Source organism: Neomonachus schauinslandi, chromosome 5 (genome assembly GCF_002201575.2).
Source record: "Neomonachus schauinslandi chromosome 5, ASM220157v2, whole genome shotgun sequence".
Lineage (NCBI taxonomy): Eukaryota > Metazoa > Chordata > Mammalia > Carnivora > Phocidae > Neomonachus > Neomonachus schauinslandi.
Window position 1 is genome coordinate 78,432,308 of NC_058407.1, and position 18,384 is coordinate 78,450,691.

The following is an 18,384-nucleotide window of genomic DNA, read 5'->3' on the forward strand; positions in this document are numbered from 1 at the left end:
CTTTTTTTTTTTTAAGATTTTATTTATTTATTCGACAGACAGAGAGCACAAGTAGGCAGAATGGCCGGCAGAGGGAGAGGGAGAAGCAGGCTCTCTGCTGAGCAGGGAGCCGGACGTGGGGCTCGATCCCAGGACCCCAGGATCATGACCCGAGCCAAAGGCAGCCGCTTAACCGACTGAGCCACCCAGGCGCCCCTCTGCTGAACTTTTCTTTACCTGTCTGTTCTGATAGTAAGTACATCTGTAGTCTTGCAGTATCGCTCTCCCACAAGTTTAATAAGTTTTTTCTTTGCATGATCATCTAAATTCAAACTGGAAAGTTTAACCTTAAAAATACAAGAAAAAGTTATTTGAAAAGAATTATTTCAGATAGTTTGTTTAGTGAAAAAAAAAAACAGTAGTGATATTATTTATATTAGCGTTAAACCAATGAAAAAGAAACTTTTGCCACGCTGCAGCTGCACTCTTGTCTATACAGAGTTAGCAACTGGCATGCATTATGAAGCCTTATCTTACTTATGGAAAAAAAAAAGAGAGGCAGAGTAAACTGTTTCGAGTTCTTCGTAAGTTCTGGGCATTAGCACCTTTCCTGAAAGAACCAATAACAAATCTCTTAAATAAATGAAATTACAGCTTATGAGTAGCACGAAGAATTAAACTCAATTAGTATTAGTAAAGCTGGAATATAAGAATAAATGGATAAAACAAAAAGGCTTTAACACATTTCCACCATGCAATTATGAGACCTTTATCATTGCAACTAGATTAGGGGTATTTATTTTAAAAGGTACAGGTATCTCATGGAGGCTGGAATACAGCATTCATGAAGGATCAAAACATTTGAAATAATTCAGTTCAACATTTCTCAAAATGTTAATACTAGTCCCAGAGACTGCCAAGAAGAATTATTTCTCTAAAAAAGCTATTTTTGTTGAATACATTCAGAAAATATGGAGTTAAATTGGGTTCTTTATAGAAGGATTTCTTAGAAGAGGTAATATGCTAATGAGCATTCTGAAATTTCAAGATGCAGGGTTCTCATGTAACAATTCCCAAATTTATTTGACCTCATATTCTATTTTTCAAGGGACAGTTCATGGAATCAGTCTTCCCTAAAGTATATTTTGGAAAATGCTGGACTACATGAACACACTTTTTAATTTGCAGAGAATTATGGCACGGGCTGAAGGTATCTAAAAGATGACTAGGCTTGACACAGAAAAATAGGTTAGGTACTAGAATACAGTTAGATAAGGTAAACCACAGACTGTTTTCCATGGACAGCATTAAAGAATAAGAAAGATCCATAACTATATGAAGAAAAAAAAAGGTTTTTAAAAAAAGATTTTAAAATCACATCCACTTCTCTCTAGCTTCAATAACCCTGCACTTCCCTCAAGACATTATAGCATAAGAGCTTATTTATTTTTCCATTTTTCCCACTAGACTGCAAGCCCTTGAGGATAAGAATGGTATCTGTCCTATTTTTGGCAATGGCCTAGCACTTAAATAACATACGACATGTATTTGTTGAATGAACACATAAATGGAAAAAAGAAAGGATACATTATTTTTTTTAAGCACCATGAATTTTTATTTGAACTACAGAAAATATAGGAAATAAATAATTAGAAATACACTTTTAAAGAACATATGCAGGAAAAACATTGACTATTAAGTATCAACCCAACAGAATGGTCCTATGTGCAGGCAGTGCAAATTACCACAGTCCCCTGGAAAGAACATGTATCAACAACTAGGTTATCAGCTTGAGGGATAAAATAAGAATTACTATAATTCTGATTATTAACAATAAGAATTACTTATAAGAAAATAGTAAAATGAGTCTACATTATAATTATAAAAATATTTGTACATATGCATGCATACAGATACAGTACAGAGAAACGATAGTTCTTACATTAGAATAAGAGAATGGAATGATTTTTTCCTTTTAAAATTCCCTTCAATGTAGTTGTGTTCATCAATAAATTTAAAAATTCACCATTTAAAAAATTTAAGTGTTCTAGCCTTTTATGTAAGTAGTCCAAAAAATGGCAGCAATGCTGATTACTGTAACTGCTTTAAAACTTACATTCACATTAACATTTTAATATTCAAAAATTATATTGAGTTTATGCCAGAAACTCAAATATTTTAGAAAGAGCTATGTGGTACACTCACGCCACCTGCTAGCACTGAACGGCACTGCAAAACTGTAGTCTTTAACCTAGACTAATAGTCTGACTCTGAAGTTGAGCAGCATTCACGACCATTCTTTTCCCAGAATTCAAAAGAATGCTTGGACGTTTCTTTTTTCAATTTGCTACATTTTAAAGAATCAATACCATACTATTAACATTATCCCCAAAACAACACTGACATTTCAAATCATAGGAGGTCATGGTTATGTGTATGTATTTTCAAATGCCCATATTTTAATTAAAAGCTACATAAACTGAGAAATGTCTAATTGTGTCAACTATCTTCTCTATTTAGAAGCACAGTACAGTTAGTTAAAGAACTATATAGTTCTATACAAAAGACAAGACCTAGGTTTGATTTCTAGATTTGCTACTTTATTTGCTAAGCAACCTTAAACAAATCATTTGATCTTATTGTCTGTTTCCTCATTTACAAACAGAAGGGACTCACAGGACTTTTGTCAAGAATAAATGAGAATAAACAGAAGAAAACATCTTTAAAGAAAAGTCCTACACAAATATTAAGTTGTTTTTAATTCTGAACTACCTTTATGAGTATCAAGAAAAATATGATACCATCTTTCTTTCTCTGAATTTAAAAATTTGAGTATCTCTTTATATAATACTTTATAATATTTGACTGGCTTCACAATTATTACTTTAAATCATGCCAGGGGGTGCCTGGTTGAGCGTCTGACTCTTGATTTTCGTCATGATCTTGGGGTCATGAGATCAAGCCTCACACTGGGCTCTGCGCAGGGCATGGAGACTGCTTGGGATCCTCTCTCTCTCTCTCTCCCTCCCCACCCCCAAATAAATAAAAATTTTAAAAAGTCATGCCGGAATGCACATGCTTTAGTCCCACTATTTTACCTACTTTTACCCTTGAACTACATGACACCATTCAGGACACCACCACTGAGCTTCAACCGTCAGTGGGTAGAGTGAAAAGAGTCCAAGAAGGGCAGACATGAGTCAGGGGAAAAGAACACAAAGAAGTGATGAAGGTATCACATCGTAGCATAAGACAAAAAGGAGACAAGAGAGGATGGTGGCCTGATACGGTAAGCGGTATCTTGTGGTATACTTCAAATAATGCAATCGGATTATTTCTATATAAAATAAAATAAGCAAACAGAACAAGGAGGGAACCAGATGTCTATTCTGGTACTGAAGACTAAGGCCCACAAAAAGTAAGGCAAAAATCTAGATTTCCTGATTCTGAGCTCAGAGATTTTTTTATCACCTAACAGAGAGCTCAACAACGGTTATTATTATTATCATTATTATTAACAGGAGGCAACATTTACTAAGTTATTAAAAATATATCAGATATTAATTACCCCGAAGTACTAAAAATTTTTTTTTTATTTTCAGGTAATCTCTACACCCAAGGGGCTCAAACTCACATCCCTGAGATCAAGAGTCACACACTCCTTTGACTGAATGAACCCAGCGCCTCACTCCCTAGGTACTTTATATTAACCTGTGGAGTGTTGGCCAAGCAGGATATTAAGGTTTTTTTTTTTTACTTTTATCTAGATTTTCTAAAATTTATACACTAAACATGTATTGTCTTTTGTGATTTTAAATATTTTAAATTTCTCTAAACACATAAATATATTGCTATTTAAACTATTCTAGGGAATAAAAAAAGGCTGACAAGCTTCGTAAATTTATTTCATAAAGAAGGCATAATCCTGATACCAAAACGTAGCAAAGAAAGAAAATTACAAATCAAACACTGATGTATCCCTGAAAAATTTCTAGAAATTGAAGTTTATCTATTTGTTACCTTATAGTGTAAAAATGGTTGCAGAGACTGTCAACATATTTTTGCAGTCCACATGGAATGGTCCTTTTTTTTTAAGATTTTACTTATTTGAGAAAGAGAGAGAGAGAGAGGGAGGGATAGAGCATGCATGAGCAGAGGGAAAAGCAGGCTCCCCATTGAGCAAGGAGCCTGATGCAGAACTTGATCCCAGGACTCTGGGATCATGACCCTAGCCGAAGGCAGTCGCTTAACCAACTAAGCCACTCAAGCGCCCCACACATGGACTGTTCTGATTTGAAATACACACTACATGGAGTACAAAAACTAATTTTTTGAGGGTCCTGGAAGGCATCTCAAAAAGGGGGCAGTCATCCTCCAGAATAGATGAATCAAAAGTACATTAGTCAAGGCTCCCCAGAGAAACGGCTGATTCTAGGACTGGGATAGGGAATGTGTATTTTAAGCCTGGAGCATTCTGTGGTGCCCAAAAATAAAAAGTATTTAAAAAAACAAATGATGGGGCACTGCAAAGTAACAGAGTAGCCAACTGAAAGCGTTATCAATGGCCAAAACTGGAACAATTTGAGCAACAAAATAATGTATTATTGGATTATAATCCAAATGCTAAAATAAATAATCTATGAGTCCATACTGATATAAATGGTTGAATAAACAGATAAATGGAAGAAAACAGACAAATCTCCCATATGGAAGAATTACAAACAATTTATGTGATATTTCTCCCTGCAGGAGGTGTAGCATAACTGTTAATTCCTCCGTAAGTATGGGCTATGCATAGTGACTTCCTTCTAAAGGGTACAGTTCAGAAAGAAAGAAAAAAAGAGTACTTTCATAGTGAAGAAAACTTGCAAACAGTACCTCAGCCAGGTGATCAAGGCTTCACCATTAGTAATGGCATGTTAGGAGCCTCTACCCTTGCTATGTGATGAAAATGGCACTTTACTGGTGAAGTTTTCCTCCCAAAAATACATACCAGTCTAAGCATGCGAAGAACATCAAACCAATCTAAAATGAAGTACATTCCATAAAATACATAACCAGTATTTCTCAAAACTGTCAAGGTCACCAAAAACAAGGAAATTCTGAGAAACCACCACAGCCAAGAGGTGCCTAAAGAAATCTGAGTAGGGGCTCCTGGGTGGCTCAGTCCGTTAAGCATCTGCCTTTGGCTCAGATCAGGATCCCAGGGTCCTGGGATAGAGCCTGGTGTCAACAGGGCTCCCTGTTCAGTGGGGAGTCTGCCTCTCCCTCTCCCGTGCCCCCGCAACTCATGTTCTCTCTAGTGCATGCTCTCTCAAATAAATAAATAAAATCTTTAAAAAGAAAATCTGAATGAAGTATGAACTTTATTAATGTATCAATATTGGCTCAGTTGTAATAAATGTACCACAATAATAAAGATGTTAACACGAGAAATTTGGTGTTAACTATCCTTGAAACTTTTTTATAAATCTAAAACCTTTTTAGTTAAAAAAAAAAAAAAAACCCATCAGGTAAATGCTCTATGACTGCTCTGTGAGAAAGCTACGCCATGTGGATCAAGACTCTTACCGGAGGAAACTAACAGTGGTTTCAAATACTAACGTGGAAGTTACTACAACAAGACACCTGGAAGTGCAATGGTATGTGGCATGCTCTTGATGAGAAAGAGCGAGGATTTAATGTTTCTCCAACGCAACATGAGATGAGGACAAACGATCCTAAATAAAATGCTAACAAAGCAAACCCACAGTAAAGTAAAAGAATGATGTACTATGAAATAATCAGGGTTCAGAATGCTTCAGTAATTGAAAACCTAACAGTATAATTCATTACTACAATAATTCAAAGGAGATCATCTCAAAAATGCTATAGGAACAGGACACATCATTAACATAATAGAGGCTATTATCTCAAGCTGAATACCAATTTATACTTAGAGGCTAAAAACCAGAGGCACACCCACTGAAGTACAGAACAGCATAAGGGACTACATAAACATTATTTTAGAAATTTCATCTAATGAAAAAGACAAAAAGAAAAGAAAAAACAAGCTATAGATACTTAGAAAGGGGAAATAAAACCACTATTATCATTTATTTCCTAAGAAATCTCTGAAAAGAGTGAACAAAAAGCCCAAACTTTCAGATTTCAGTCTCTTACTATATACCAATGTTCACCCCCAACCTCAAACATTCTCTTAGCACAGAACAGACCCTGATTTACATGTTATTCTATGTAGCCATTAAAAATAATATTAAAGAGGGACACCTGGCTGGCTCAGTCAGGAGAGCATGTGACTCTTGATCTCGGGGTTGTGAGTTCAAGCCCCACACGGGTATGGAGATTACTTAAAAATAATTTTAAAAAATTAAAATAATATTACAGAGTGATAACTTTGTATGGTGACTAATGGTAACTAAACTTACCATAGTGAGTATTTTGTAACGTATATAATTGTCATTAGGTTGTACACCTGGAATTAGTGTAATAATGTATGTCAACTAAACTTCAATAAAAAAATTAAAGAATGTTTAATAACCTTGGAAAATTTTTAATTCATATTGTTAAATAAAAAAGAGGAGATAACTAATCAAATATAGTATCATCCTATTAATATACACAAAGGTTGACTATATATACTAAAATGAACTCCAGTAGTCAAGGTTATTTATAAGTGGTAGAATTATAGGCAATTTTATTTAATACTTTAAAACTCGTATTTCACAAATTTTCTATGATAATATCAGTTTTATAATCATACATACAAAATGCTATTTTGAAATAATGTATTGTAATAATTCTTACTTTTAAAAAAATATTTCTTACCCTTAAGGTTACTACTCGTGCTCTGGGGTTTCGAATAGATGGTCCGGCTGAAACATAATCGGTTGTGTCAATTTCAATGGGAAAATGCTTCTCGCATTTCTCATCACTGTCCAGTGCAGCTGGCCACTCAGTGCAGAAATCTGAGAATTAAGAAAAATTATCTCAAGTATAGTTTTGCCCAGTAAATTCTCATTGCAATGTGTGCTACCAGACAAAATCAAATTATTGAGGGAGATGACTCTAGAGTTACATGAAATGAAAGAACAGACTCCCTTCTGCACTTCACAAACACATCATCATCCTTTATCCCTTTTCTTCTTAGATGAATCCTAATTAGGGAATGTAATTAAATGAATGATTTAGGTAGCTTGAGTTTGGTGGGGAGCAGTAAGTAAGGTTAAAAAGGAACTACGACTTGATGAAAGCTTATTATAGCTTTGCACATACCCCACTATGGGACAGTTTAAGTCCCCCTCACCACTGAAAGCAAACAGTTCATAGTGCTCAGAGCGTTACTGTTTTTGAAAAAAGCAACAGTTAATAGTAATTAATTTCCAAATGAAAGTTACCAAAGGTCTACTGAGGGGAACTGAAAGAAGCTCTGAAAAAGCTCTTAGAACAAAGTGAGATATGGTCTACATTCTCTCAGAAATTGAGTTGAATAGGGCCTCAAACTGAACAGGTACAAATGTCTAGGGCATTATTAAATAGATCCTTACAGTAATTCATGTTTCCTCTATGTGACTTCTGTGCCAATGGGGCTAAATGGAAAGAGGAACAGACTTGTCCTCATATTCAGGCAACAAGAATAGCCTAGAGGGGAGGCTGGACTGGCTCTGAGAACTGGGCCACCAACAGAAAGTTCCAAGCACTGTGAACAAGAAAGTGGCGCATCAATCTATCCCCACAGCACAGAGATATAAACTCGGGCCTCAAGTGGTGGGGGTTAGGGGAGATGGGACTTAAAAGGAAAAGAGCTCCCAGCATGTCCTACAGCTATCTGTATTGAGGGACTACATAAGAAGGTAGCTGATTTCCTTCTGCCCTGTTCCTATAAAGTTAGTGTGGTAGAGGGCTCTCAGCTTGAAATGAAAACTTCTGGCACTATCACGTCCCCACCATGGAAATTTCACTCCTTAAAAACCTCATTCTAAGAATACCTAAAAGTAATTGGTTTCTTAGGTCAAACACATTAAACCTCACGGGGTCTGTGCTTTCTCCAAAAAGCACGACTGCAGGAGAGGCTGGCCACAGGCACATGCGGGAACTCTTCCACGTGATGATGTAAGGGGCAGTGAAAGGTACTTTGTCAGTAACACTTCCTAGAGGTAACAATCTTCTTACAGTAGGTACTATATTTAGCTCTCTTTTAGGCTTTAATATCAGTCAGCAAAATGTCATTCTGGGTTACAGAGACTCTCCAAGATCTACAACTAAATATATGTTAGCAAATTAAGTATAGCTCACACCATTCCCTAAACACACTGCTTAAGAGAGCAATACTCACACACTTTGAGGGGAAAGAAGTATCTCTGCAATTAAGAACATTCTGACATTTAAATAAAATGAAAAGGGCATGATTACTGAAGTTAAATTTTATTCCCATCATGGAATAATTCCAATATCCTGCACTATAAGATGCAACACTGCCAAGCACTTTATAAGAGAGACGAGTCTGGAGAATTTTATGAGTTCTTGGGTTTGTACTGAGTCTTTTATTTTTTATAACTTTGAGGAAGTCATTTCAATAACCAGATGATAATTACAACTTTTAAATTACCGGATTATATGTCTAAAAAATACAGCCAACTGGAAAGTACATAATAGACCCCTATTCATCTGATAGGTAGAGCAATAGACTAGACTTCGGAGGACCTTGGTTTTTACTTAACTTGTACCACTGATTATTAAAGTTGGGGTAAATTACCTAACTTTCCTGTGCTTCAGATTTTCCACTTGCAAGTTAGATATAAAATCTGAACTGACCTACTTTGAAAGAAAATTGAGAAGAAATAGTTTTAAAAGCCTTTGAGTTATTTGGAAGATACAATCTAAATCTAGAGGCTGGCAAAAGTGTAAAGACAAAATTAAAGAAAGATTAAAGCACTTACTTAAATACTTAAATTATAATGCTACTCTTCTGAATGTGCTATATGAAAGCCTTTCATTTAAGAATTATGAAGTATTTTAGAAATACCTCATTAAAAAACCCAGTTTCTATATTATAAATGCACATTTAAAAATAATGCTTAAAAAGGAGAAAAATGAGATGTATCACAGTGTAATACATTCCTTAACTGGCTTCACAAAGGATCAAAAAGTGACACATGGTTTGTGCCAAACGGTACAAATTTGGAATAATGATCAGCGTCAGTCTATCACCAGACACCAGTGAAAATAGAAACATACAATCTAAAAGGACAGAAATGCATCCTACTAACCCAAAAAGAAGGCCACACACATGAAAGGAGATAGGAAAGATTGTTCTTCCCTCATTTCAAGAGTAAGGTCATTCTTCCTACTTTTTAGGACTTCTTTATCTCTTCCTTATGTTTTTCAATAAAAGGCCCTTCCAAAAGCTCAAATTTCATCATAATCATGATCACTATACTATTTCTCCTTCTAGCAATATCAGGCTGCCTGTCAAGAGTTTTTAGATTTCATTTTCTTTCCTGAAAAGCCTTAACAAGTGTACTGAGCATTTATACATCTCCTTCTTAATTAGCATGAATTTAAGAATTCATCCAAAGGTACTAACTCTTGAATTAAACTACACAACCAATCACTAACAGCTGTGAACCTAAAACAATTCCAATGTCCTTCTTCTGTATGTAGTCCAATGCAAATTAGATCGGAAATTGAGTCAGAATATGTATATGTATGAAAACACTCATAAAACTATGAAAAAAAAAGTTCTTTGCCTTTACCTCTGTGCATGTGGGAAGGAGAAAGAATAAGTGAGTCAGGGGTGTCTGGGTGGCAGTCAGTTAAGCATCCGACTCTTGGGTTTTTGGCTCAGGTCATGATCTCAGGGTCATGAGATCCCGAGCCCCCTGTGAGGCTTTGCACTCAGCGCAGTCTGCTTGAGTTTCTCTTTCCCTCTCCCTTTCTCCCTCCCCTCTGATCTCTCTCTCTCTCTCTCAAATAAATAAATCTTAAAAAGAAGGGAATAAGTGAGTAAAATCTGTTTTTATCTAGGAATCAATAAATATTGTTCAAACTCAATAAATTTAGAACTGGAGATATAATCGTGGTCTGGTGATTACTTCCATCTTATACATGTATACGAAAAAAAATATATACTAATATAACTAAACATATATAAAATATAGAGAAAGAATATAAATATTATATAGAAAGAGACTATATGGAAAAATAAGCAAATACACTCTCAGCAAGTAATTATCAGACCTAAACAATGATTAAAAGAGAACACTTCTAAAATGAGGGGCCAGGTGGGAAAGGAGAAATATAAGATTATTGCTTTTCATCATCAGCTTTCTGCTACTTGATGTTACCACATCTATGTATCACTATGAAGTTCTTATTTTAAACAATTTCAAGAAAACTCTCTGCAAAGTATCCCATTACTGACTCCACTGACTATTCTACTCAGCATCTTTCTACATTATCTCGTTTGGATTATATTGATTTGTATCTACTGGCAATACTCTACAATATTTTCTTCAGTCTTTTTATGTATGTGCTACCTATAATGTAACAATGAAGTCCCTAACCTACCTGAACAAGGACTATGATTTCTGGTTCTATTTTTATTCATAGCCACTTGTAGAGTAGTCTGCAAAAAAAAAAAAAAACTTGCAGATTTGACATCTTAACAATTCACTGAAAACTTGAAAATTTTTCTAAAAAAAGGAGAAACTAGCAATGACTCAGAATATAAGGCGATTTAATATATTAAAAATGAGGTTTTGTTCCTCCATCTTTATTGAGATATACTTGACATAAAACATTGTGTAAGTTTAATGTATACAATATGTTGATTAGATGCACTTATGTATATTGCAAAATGATTACAATCATAACACTAGCTAACACCAGTGTCACGTAATTACCCTTTCTTTCTGTGGTAAGAATATTAAAGATCTATTCTCTTAGCAACTTTCAGTTATATAACACAGTATTAATAACTATAATCACTATTCTGTAGGCTAGATCCCCAAAACTTATCATAAAACTGGAAGTTTGCATTCTTTGACCAACATCTCCCTTCCCCCTCACCTCTCAGTTCCTACTGAGTTCAGCTTTTTTAGATTTCCCATGTAAGTGAAATCATAACCTAATTGTCTTCGTCTTATTTCATTTAGCATAACGCCCTGAAGGCCCATCTATGTTGTCACAAATGGCAGGATGTCCTTCCTTCTCATAACTAAATAATATTAAACACACACACCACTTCTTTATCCAATCACCAACTTAGGTTGTTTCCATTTCTTGGCTGTAGTAAATAATGCTGCAGTGAACATAGGAGTACAGATATCTCTTCAATACCTTGTTTTCATTTTTTTTTTCTTAAAGAATTTATTTATTTATTCATTTGAGAGAGCGAGAATGAGAGAGAGAGAGAGAGAGCGCACATGAGAGGGGGGAGGGTCAGAGGGAGAAGTAAACTCCCTGCTGAGCAGGGGACTCCAGGATCATGACCTGAGCCGAAGGCAGTCGCTTAACCAATTGGGCCACTGAGGCACCCCTCTTTTGAATATATATATATCCCGTAGTGCCTATACCAATTTATATCTCTAGCCAACAGTACAAAAGGGTTTCCCTTTTCTCCACATCTTCACCAACACTTGGTATCTCTTGCCTTCTTGATGATAGCCATTTCTAGCAGGTGAGAGGTAATAGCTCCTGTGGTTTTGATTTGCACTAATCTTCCCATGATTAGTGATGTTGATCCATCTTTTCATGTGTCCATTGACGATCTGTATGTCTTCCTTGGAAAGATGTCTATTCAGGTCCTCTGCCCATTTTTAAATCAAATTATTTGGGTTATTTTGGTGTTGAGTTGTATAAGTTCTTTATATATTTTATATACCCCTTATTAGATATATCATTTGCAAATACCTTCTCCCATTCAGTAGGTTGCCTTTTCATTTTGTTGATGGTTTCCTTCATTGTGCAAAAAATTTTTATTTTGGTGGTCTCAAGTTTATTTTTGCTTTTGTTTCCCTTCCCAAGGAGACATATCAAGAAAAATATTCCTATGACCAATGTCGAAGAAATAACTGCCTATGTTTTAAGCAGTTTTATGATTTCAGGTCCACATTTATGTTTTATGTATACTTTAATGCATTCTGAGTTTATTTTTGTGTGGCATAAGAAAGTGGTCCAGTTTCATTCTTTTGCATATAGCTGTCCCATTTTCCCAGCACCATTTATCAAAGAGACTGTCCTTTCCTCATTGCATATTCTTGCCTCCTTTGTCATACATGAATTGACTATTTAAGTGTGGGCTTATTTCTGGGCTCTCTATCTTGCTCCATTGACTTAGGTATCTATTTTTGTGCTGATATCATATTGTTTTGATTACTATAGCTTGTCGTATATCTTGAAATCTGAGACTGTGATACCTTCAGCTTTGGTCTTTCTCAAGATTGGTTTGGCTATTCAGGAACTTTTGTGGTTCCATACAAATTTTAGGATTCTTCCTTCTAGTTCTGTGAAAAATGCTGTTGCTATTTTGATCCGGATTATATTCAATCTGTAGTTTGATTTGGATAGTATGAACATTTTAACAATATTAATTCTTCCAATCCTCTGCTTATTTTTTAATTGGATTGTCTGGGATTTTTTGCTATTGAGTTGCATGAATTCTTTTTATATTTTGGATATTAACCTCTGACCCGAAGTTTGCAAATATTTTCTCCCATTCTGTAGGTTGCCCTTTCCTTTTGTCAATGGCTTTCTTTGCTGTGCAGTAGCTTTATAGTTTGATGTAGTCCCACCTGTTTATTTTTGCTTTTGTTGCCTTTGCTATTGGTATCAAATCCAAAAATCACTGCCAAGACCCATGTCAAGGAGCTTATTGCCTATGTTTTCTTCTAATTTTGTTTTGTTAATGTGATATATCACATTGACTGATTTTTATGTTGGACCATCCTTGCATCCCTGAAATAAATCCCACTTGATCTGACATGATCTTTTTAATGTACTGTTGAATTTGGTTTAGTAATATTTTGTTGAGGATTTTTGTATCAGTGTTAATGAAGGAATTTGGCCTGTAATACTTCTTATAGTATCCTTGTCTGGTTTTGGTCATCAGGGTAATGCTGGCTTCCTAAAATGAGTTTGGAAGTGTTCCCTCCTCTTCTTTTTTGGAAGAATTTTTCTTTAAACAAGATTTTATTTATTGATTTGAGAGAGAGAGGGAGAGAGCATGAGTGTATGTGGGGGGGAAAACAGAGGGAGAGGAATAAGCAGACTCCACACTGAGCAGGGAGCCCAATGAAGGGCTCGATCCCAGGACCCCGGGATCCCGACGAGTGAAAGGCAGACGCTTAACCGACTGAGCCACGCTGGCACCCCTTTTTTGGAAGAATTTGAGAAATACTGGTACTATCTCTTTAAATGATTAGAATTTGCAGGTTAAGCCATCTGATCTTGGATTTTTTTGTTGTTTTGGGGAGGTTCTTTATTTTTTCTAAAGATTTTATTTATTTGACAGAGAGAGTGAGAGAGCACAGCAGGGGGAACAGTAGAGGGAGAGGGAGAAGCAGGCTCCCCGCCAAGCAGGGAGCCCGATGCAAGGCTTGATCCCAGGACCCTGGATCATGACCTGAGCTGAAGGCAGACGCTTAACCATCTGAGCCACCCAGGCCCCCCTGTTGGGAGGTTCTTGATTACTGATTCAATCTTCTTACTAGTAATGGGTCTGTTCAGATTTTCTATTTCTTTTTTTTAAAGATTTTATTTGTTTATTTGAGAGAGTGAGTGAGTGAGAGAGCACGAGAGCAGGGTGAGGGACAGAGGGAGAAGCAGACTCCATGCTGAGCAAGGAGCCTGACGCAGGACTCGATCCTGGGACTCCAGGATCATGACCTGAGTGGAAGGCAGACGCTTAACCAACTGAGCCACCCAGGCGCCCCAGATTTTCTATTTCTTCATGATTCAGTCTTGGTCGGTTGTCTGTTTCTAAAAATTTATCCATTTCTTCTAGGTCGTCAAATTAGTTGGCATGTAATTGTTCACAGTAGTCCCTTATGATGCTTTGTATTTCTGAGGAATCAACTGTAACGTCTACTCTTTTATTTACAATTTTATTTGAGTCCTCTCTTTTTTCCTGATGTGTCTAATTAAAGGTTTGTGTATATTGTTATCTCTTCAAAAAACCAGCTTTTAGTTTCGTTCATCTTTTTTCTTGCCTTTTTAGTCTGTATTTCCATTCTAATCTTTGTTATTTCCTTCCTTCTACTAACTTTGGGCTTAGTTCTTTTTCTAGTTCCTTGAGGTGTATACGGAGTTGTTTATTTGAGATCTCTTTTTTTTTTAAAGATTTTTATTTATTTATTTGACAGAGAGAGAACACAAGTAGGCAGAGGGAGAGGGAGAAGCAGGCTCCCCGCAGAGCAGGGAGCCCGACGTGGGACTCGATCCCAGGACTCTGGGATCATGACCTGAGCCGAAGGCAGCCGCTTAACCGACTGAGCCACCCAGGCGCCCGAGATCTCTTTTTTCTTAATGTACGCTATCAACTTCCCTCTTAGAACTGTTTTTGTTGCATCTCATAAGTTTTGGTATGTTGCTTCCATTTATATTTGTCTCAAGATTTTTTTTTTTTAACTTTCCTTTTGATATTTTTCCTTGAACCAATGGTTGTTTAGGGACATGTTCAATCTCCATATATTTGTGAATTTTCCAGTTTTCTTCTTATAATACATTTCTAGTTTTATACCATTGTGAACAGAAAAAGTGCCTGGTATGACTTCAGTATTTTACAATTTGTTAAGATTTGTCTTTTGGCCTGACATATGATCTGTTCTGGAGAATGCTTCAGGTGTGCTTGAGAAGAATCTGTACTCTGCTTCTTTTGGATGGAATGTTCTGTAAACATCTGTTAAACCCATCCAGTCTAACATATAGTTTACATCCAGTGTTTCCTTACTGATTTTCTGTCTGGATGATCTATCTATTGTTGAAAATAGTGTATTGAAGTCCCCTACTATTGTATTACCATCTGTTTCTCCCTTTAGTTCTGTTAGTCAATATTAAGTTCATATACTAAAACAACCACTTACCTTTAAGAGCTTCACAGTGCTTTTTAATCGCTACAGGAGTTAAATGCAGAAAATTGGGTATCTAAAATAGAGAAATTTAAAGGATAAATTAGCCTACTGTCTCAAAAACATAAAAAAGAATTTTTACATAAAACTAAATCCTAAGCACAATAAACCTTATAATAAAATTTAGTTTTTACAATATTAATTTATGTCACATGTGTAATGAATTCCTTGAAATATAGATTCATGATGTATCTTTTGATGACCATAGTGGGGAAAAATAAATGCTGTTTTTATAGTACTCTTCCTGCCACAAATCTACAGGTATACATATTTTCCTTATAAAACTGAAAGCACTTAAGGAGAGATTATTGTTTAATCATTCTAATTTTCCTGGAATACAAGAAGAAATAAAAACTATTCAAGGTCCTACAGTCTTAACACTTTGGTTAACATCCTTCTAGACATCTCTTTAAAAAATAGATATACATATGCAATTTTACATAAATGGATTCATACTTTTCCAGAAACTGTTTTTTAAAGATTTATTTGAGAGAGAGAGAGTGCGCACATAAGCGCAAACGACTGGGAGGGGCAGAGAGAGAGGGAATCTCAAGCAGACTCCACGCTGAGTGCAAGCCCAATGGAGGGCTTGATCTCATGACCCTGAAATCATGACCTGAGTCGAAACGAGGAGTCAGACACTCAACCAACTGTGCTACCCAAGCGCCCCTAAACTAAGTTCTCTTCTTTCATTTAAAGAAAAGATTAGTTTCCTCAATGTTTGTTTCCTTATATCTCTTGAAACATTCAGATTTCCAAATTTCATTTACCCGTCTCTAGCAGCAGACAACTCCTTCTCCACGTTACCATCTCATTTTTTACCATCATCTTTTAGCAAAATTTTTTCTGTTTTTCAAGACTGTCATATATATGCTAAGTGAAATAAGTCAGAAAAGGACAAACACCATATGATTTCACTTATATGTGGAATCTAAAAAACAAAATAAACAAAAAGCAGAAACAGACCGGTAAATACAGAGAACAAACTGATGGTTGCCCGAGGGGAAGGGGCATGAAGGGATGGAAGAAATGGGTAAAGGGGAGTGGGAGATACAGGCTTCCAGTTATGGAATAAATAAGTCATAGGGATAAAAGGTAGAGCATAGAAAATACAGTCAATAATACTATAATAGTGCTGTATGGTGACAGATGGTAGCTACACTTGCGGTGAGCACAGCATAACACACAGGCTTGTGGAATCACTACGTTGTACACCTGAAACTAATGTAAAATTGTGTGTCAGCTATACTTCAATAAAAAAAAAAGTGGAAAACACAGTTTATGACAATTATACTTATATACGTATGTAACATGAACCATCTAAGATATGCATTCTCAGGCTAAGCATATTCATATTTTCTTTAAAAATGCTTATAGTTCACAGTGCCTGGATGGCTCAGTCGGTTAAGCGTCTGCCTTCAGCTCAGGTCATGATCCCTGGGTCTTGGGATCGACCCCTGCATCGGGCTCCCTGCTCAGCAAGGAGCCTGCTTCTCCCTCTGCTCCTCCCCTCCCTGAGCCCCCCCCCCCCCCCCGCTCACTCGCAATCTCTCTCGCAAAAATAAATAAATAAAATCTTAAGGAAAAAAAAGCTTATAGTTCATAAATCATTATAGATGCTACCAACTGAAGCATTTAATATGACATATTTTGCTTCAAGAAATAAAGAAGTTTAAGGACCATAACAATATTAAATAATGTTGTACTTTTCTGGATAGAAAGTTTTAAAATCTTTCTTTTAAAAGTAGATTCAGGGACCGCTGGGTGGCTCAGTTGGTTAAGCGTCTGCCTTCAGCTCAGTTCATGGGATGGAGCCCTGTACCCTCTGCCTCTCCCCGCCGTTGGTGCTCTCTTGCGTGCGCGCTTCCTTTCCCTCACTCTCTCTCAAATAAATAAGATCTTTTTTAAAAAAAGTACATTTCAGCCCCCAATTCTCAATCTCAAATTAGGTTATTTCACTCTTCCTAGTTCCACTCGAAAGATACAAGACAGAAAAAATACAATAGAAAAGGAAAAACCAAAAGGGAAGCCATAGGACCAACTGATTATATTCTCAAATGCCCAGGACTCTTTGAGTCTTCTTCACCATGGACAATCAGAATATATCATCCATTATTACCCGAAAAAAAAATTTTTAACTAAAATACAATAAGCTGCTGCTACATAATGAACCCTGAAGTACAAGGCAGGGTAGGAGTGGAAGAGGATCAGGATTTCTTTAGATATAAGTCTTAGCCAATGAATCAGCAATTTATCTTACCTTTAAAAGTTCTAGATTTCCCTCCTTTGCCATGGGCACCCCCCTTTTTACTGGATAACCCATTCGAATGGGAAGAGGTACAGCAGAGGGTTTAAATGGTGCTGCAACAGGATAAACACTAGGCCAATCTTGGTCAACGGTCATTTTCTCTGTCCTAGGAGGTAGTGCCTACGGAATATAAAATAGTTTAGTATTTTAAATATGAACACGATCTTTAATTTTAAAGCAAAAAGAGCTACAATTAAAAGAAACAGGGCGCCTGGGTGGCTCAGTCGTTAAGCGTCTGCCTTCGGCTCAGGTCGTGGTCCTGGGGTCCTGGGATCGAGTCCCGCATCGGGCTCCCTGCTCCACGGGAAGCCTGCTTCTCCCTCTCCCACTCCCCCTGCTTCTGTTCCTGCTCTCGCTCTCTCTCTCTCTCTGTCAAATAAATAAATAAAATCTTAAAAAAAAAAATAAAAATAAAAAAAAAAATAAAAGAAACATAAGCAGAATTGCAACCTACGTAAAATCTGACCTCTTATAAAGCTGTTGCTATTCAAATGAAAAAACACCAAACCTACCTAATATTTTTGCACTGTTTCTACAAACCCTCTGTTAAGAATCCCCTTTAACAGCACACTTCCTTCACTAAAAATTTCTGTGGATTTAGACTTTCAGCAAATTTTTTATATTTTATGAAAGAGTAACAATGTATTTTGAAATACAGATCTTCCTCAACTCATGATGGGCTTATGTCCAAGTAACAACGCATTCTGAAATACAGATCTTCCTCAACTCACAATGGGTTTACTGGAACAGTGAGTGTTTACATTGATTGAGTGTCCCAATAAACCCATCGTAAGTTGAAAACTCCGTAAGTCAAAAATGCTTTTGGGTGCCTGGGTGGCTCAGTTGGTTAAGCGACTGCCTTCGGCTCAGGTCATGATCCTGGAGTCCCTGGATCGAGTCCCGCATCGGGCTCCCTGCTCAGCGGGGAGCCTGCTTCTCCCTCTGACCCTCCCCCCTCTCATATGCTCT

At 36.5% G+C, this 18,384-nt stretch overlaps 1 protein-coding gene across 2 annotated transcripts in view; it reads right to left on the reverse strand.

The window, feature by feature from the left end:
• MRPS35 (mitochondrial ribosomal protein S35) overlaps nucleotides 1-18,384 on the reverse strand; it is a 43,808-nt gene that overhangs the window by 19,654 nt on the left and 5,770 nt on the right. For both annotated transcript variants that reach the window (XM_021690575.1, XM_044914908.1), the window contains exons 3-6: nucleotides 17,368-17,535; nucleotides 15,063-15,123; nucleotides 6,808-6,947; nucleotides 217-326 (exon numbers count right to left, since the gene is read on the reverse strand). In XM_021690575.1, coding sequence (XP_021546250.1) covers nucleotides 217-326; nucleotides 6,808-6,947; nucleotides 15,063-15,123; nucleotides 17,368-17,535 — 479 coding nt within the window. The remainder of the gene's footprint in view (nucleotides 1-216; nucleotides 327-6,807; nucleotides 6,948-15,062; nucleotides 15,124-17,367; nucleotides 17,536-18,384) is intronic.